Genomic DNA, 1,852 nt, shown 5'->3' with positions numbered 1-1,852 from the left:
ATATTTTCCGAATTAAAAAAAATAAAACCTTTATTTTTATATTTATTTAAATAAAAAAATAAAAAGTATTTTGTTAGAATATTATTATATAGTTATGTTTATAATTGTTGAATTAGTTAATGACATGTATCTGAATTGATATAATTAAAAAGCTTATACTAAAATAATTATATAGAAAGTATTAATATAGCATACTTAATTGTATCTTAATTTTTTAATATTTATTACAACTATTACATAATCACAATATGTTATTCTAAAGAATAAATTAAAAAGAAATATTATAAAGAATTGTACGGTTGTACTTTTTTATTAGCTTTTGCAGATAAGCCTTCAATTTAAACATCTTTCAATATTTGACGAAATATATAAAGATTAAAATGATTAATTTTGATATTTTTATTAAAATTGTAACATTTATTTCTTTAACATGGATGTATATATGTAATAATGATATGGTAAACCACAAGTATTTGACAATTTAATGAACCTCTTTTTATATAATCAATTTTTTATGTTTTACTTATTTCTGTACTATACAATATTTTTCTTATATATATAATTATTAATTATTTTTTCAGTTTTGCTTTATTAAAATTTTAAAAAAAGAGCGCCAACAATATGGAACAATTAGCATGAGACATTTTAGATTATTGGCAATAAAAAATGGAATACCCAAAGAATTAGAAGATGCTTCGTTTAGCAATGCATTTTCATATGATAAATATAAAAAATTAAAAAAGAAAAGAGAAGATTCATCATTATACAAACGGTTAAAAAGGGAGGGATTAAATAATATGGAAATTTATAAAAAATCATTTCAGTGCAAATATAATAAAAAGAAGGGCTTAGCAAAACTAGATTGTTATTGTGAAAAAAAAATATTTGATAAACTTGATAATATATGTGATCTTGCGAAAAGGGTGAATGACAAAAAAAAAACTTACAAAAAAGTACTTAAAAAGTATGGTTTACCTATTGTTTTATCCGGTTTATTCGTTTTAATTGCTGCAATAATTTTTGCATTAGAAAGTTTCGAGGTACAGTACTGTTACATATGTAATAAAGTTGATTACTTTAAAGAAGGAAGAAGAATTATAGGTRATATATTTTTTTATGTATTACCGTTTATTATTCTTTTAGTATTATTTTATATAATGATAAAAATRATAAAATATGAAAGGTTAATATACAGAGAAGTGGAAGGAAAAAAGATTGCTAGGAAAATTTCCGGTTATTATAATGATTAATTTAATTATATGTGATAATTATTGTATGACTTGACAAATATTTTATTTTAATTCAATTGCAAAAAGGCATATTACATAAAAAATATCTTCGTTTATATAACTTTCTCTATTCCTATTTAAAAACGTATACACGTAATATATGCTTCAATACGACAGTTTTATACATTTGCTTTTAATATAAAATTATTCTTTTTTATGTATGTACATTAATATATATGGTGTATGTGTTTTTTCTGATACAAGTATATAGTTAATTTGTTCATGCGTTATCGTGATGATGTAAAAATGTACATTAGACTTTTTAAAAATAAAGAAAACTTTGTAAAGGTTTGTTCTCAAATACGGCATAAAAATAAATATTCAAATATACAATGTAATTATGTTTAGTGAATTAAATAATTCATATTATATATGTACATTAGCAGTTGATCCTTATGTATATAATATGCTTTATGCTTTAGTATAATTTGAGTTAAGAATTTTCATATATTTATATTTCTAATATATCCTATATGATGGTTTTATCATTTCATGATTTATATATATATATATATATATATAATTATATATCCACCAGTTCATGTATCCAGAATATTTTTTTG

General features: G+C 20.4%; 1 protein-coding gene across 1 annotated transcript; it reads left to right on the top strand.

Annotated features, from left to right (window-relative positions):
* Positions 1-380: 380 nt before the first annotated feature.
* On the top strand, positions 381-1,250 carry PVX_143260 (variable surface protein Vir35, putative; the record flags this gene model as incomplete). Its single annotated transcript, XM_001612368.1, has 2 exons — positions 381-458; positions 582-1,250. 2 exons carry the CDS (start codon positions 381-383, stop codon positions 1,248-1,250), a joined length of 747 nt encoding a protein of 248 aa, XP_001612418.1.
* Positions 1,251-1,852: the final 602 nt, after the last annotated feature.

This window comes from Plasmodium vivax, genomic scaffold (genome assembly GCF_000002415.2).
Source record: "Plasmodium vivax scf_3882 genomic scaffold, whole genome shotgun sequence".
In the NCBI taxonomy this organism is placed as follows: Eukaryota; Apicomplexa; class Aconoidasida; order Haemosporida; family Plasmodiidae; genus Plasmodium; species Plasmodium vivax.
The sequence above is the reverse complement of the archived record's forward strand: the minus strand, read 5'-3'. Positions and strand labels throughout refer to the sequence as shown.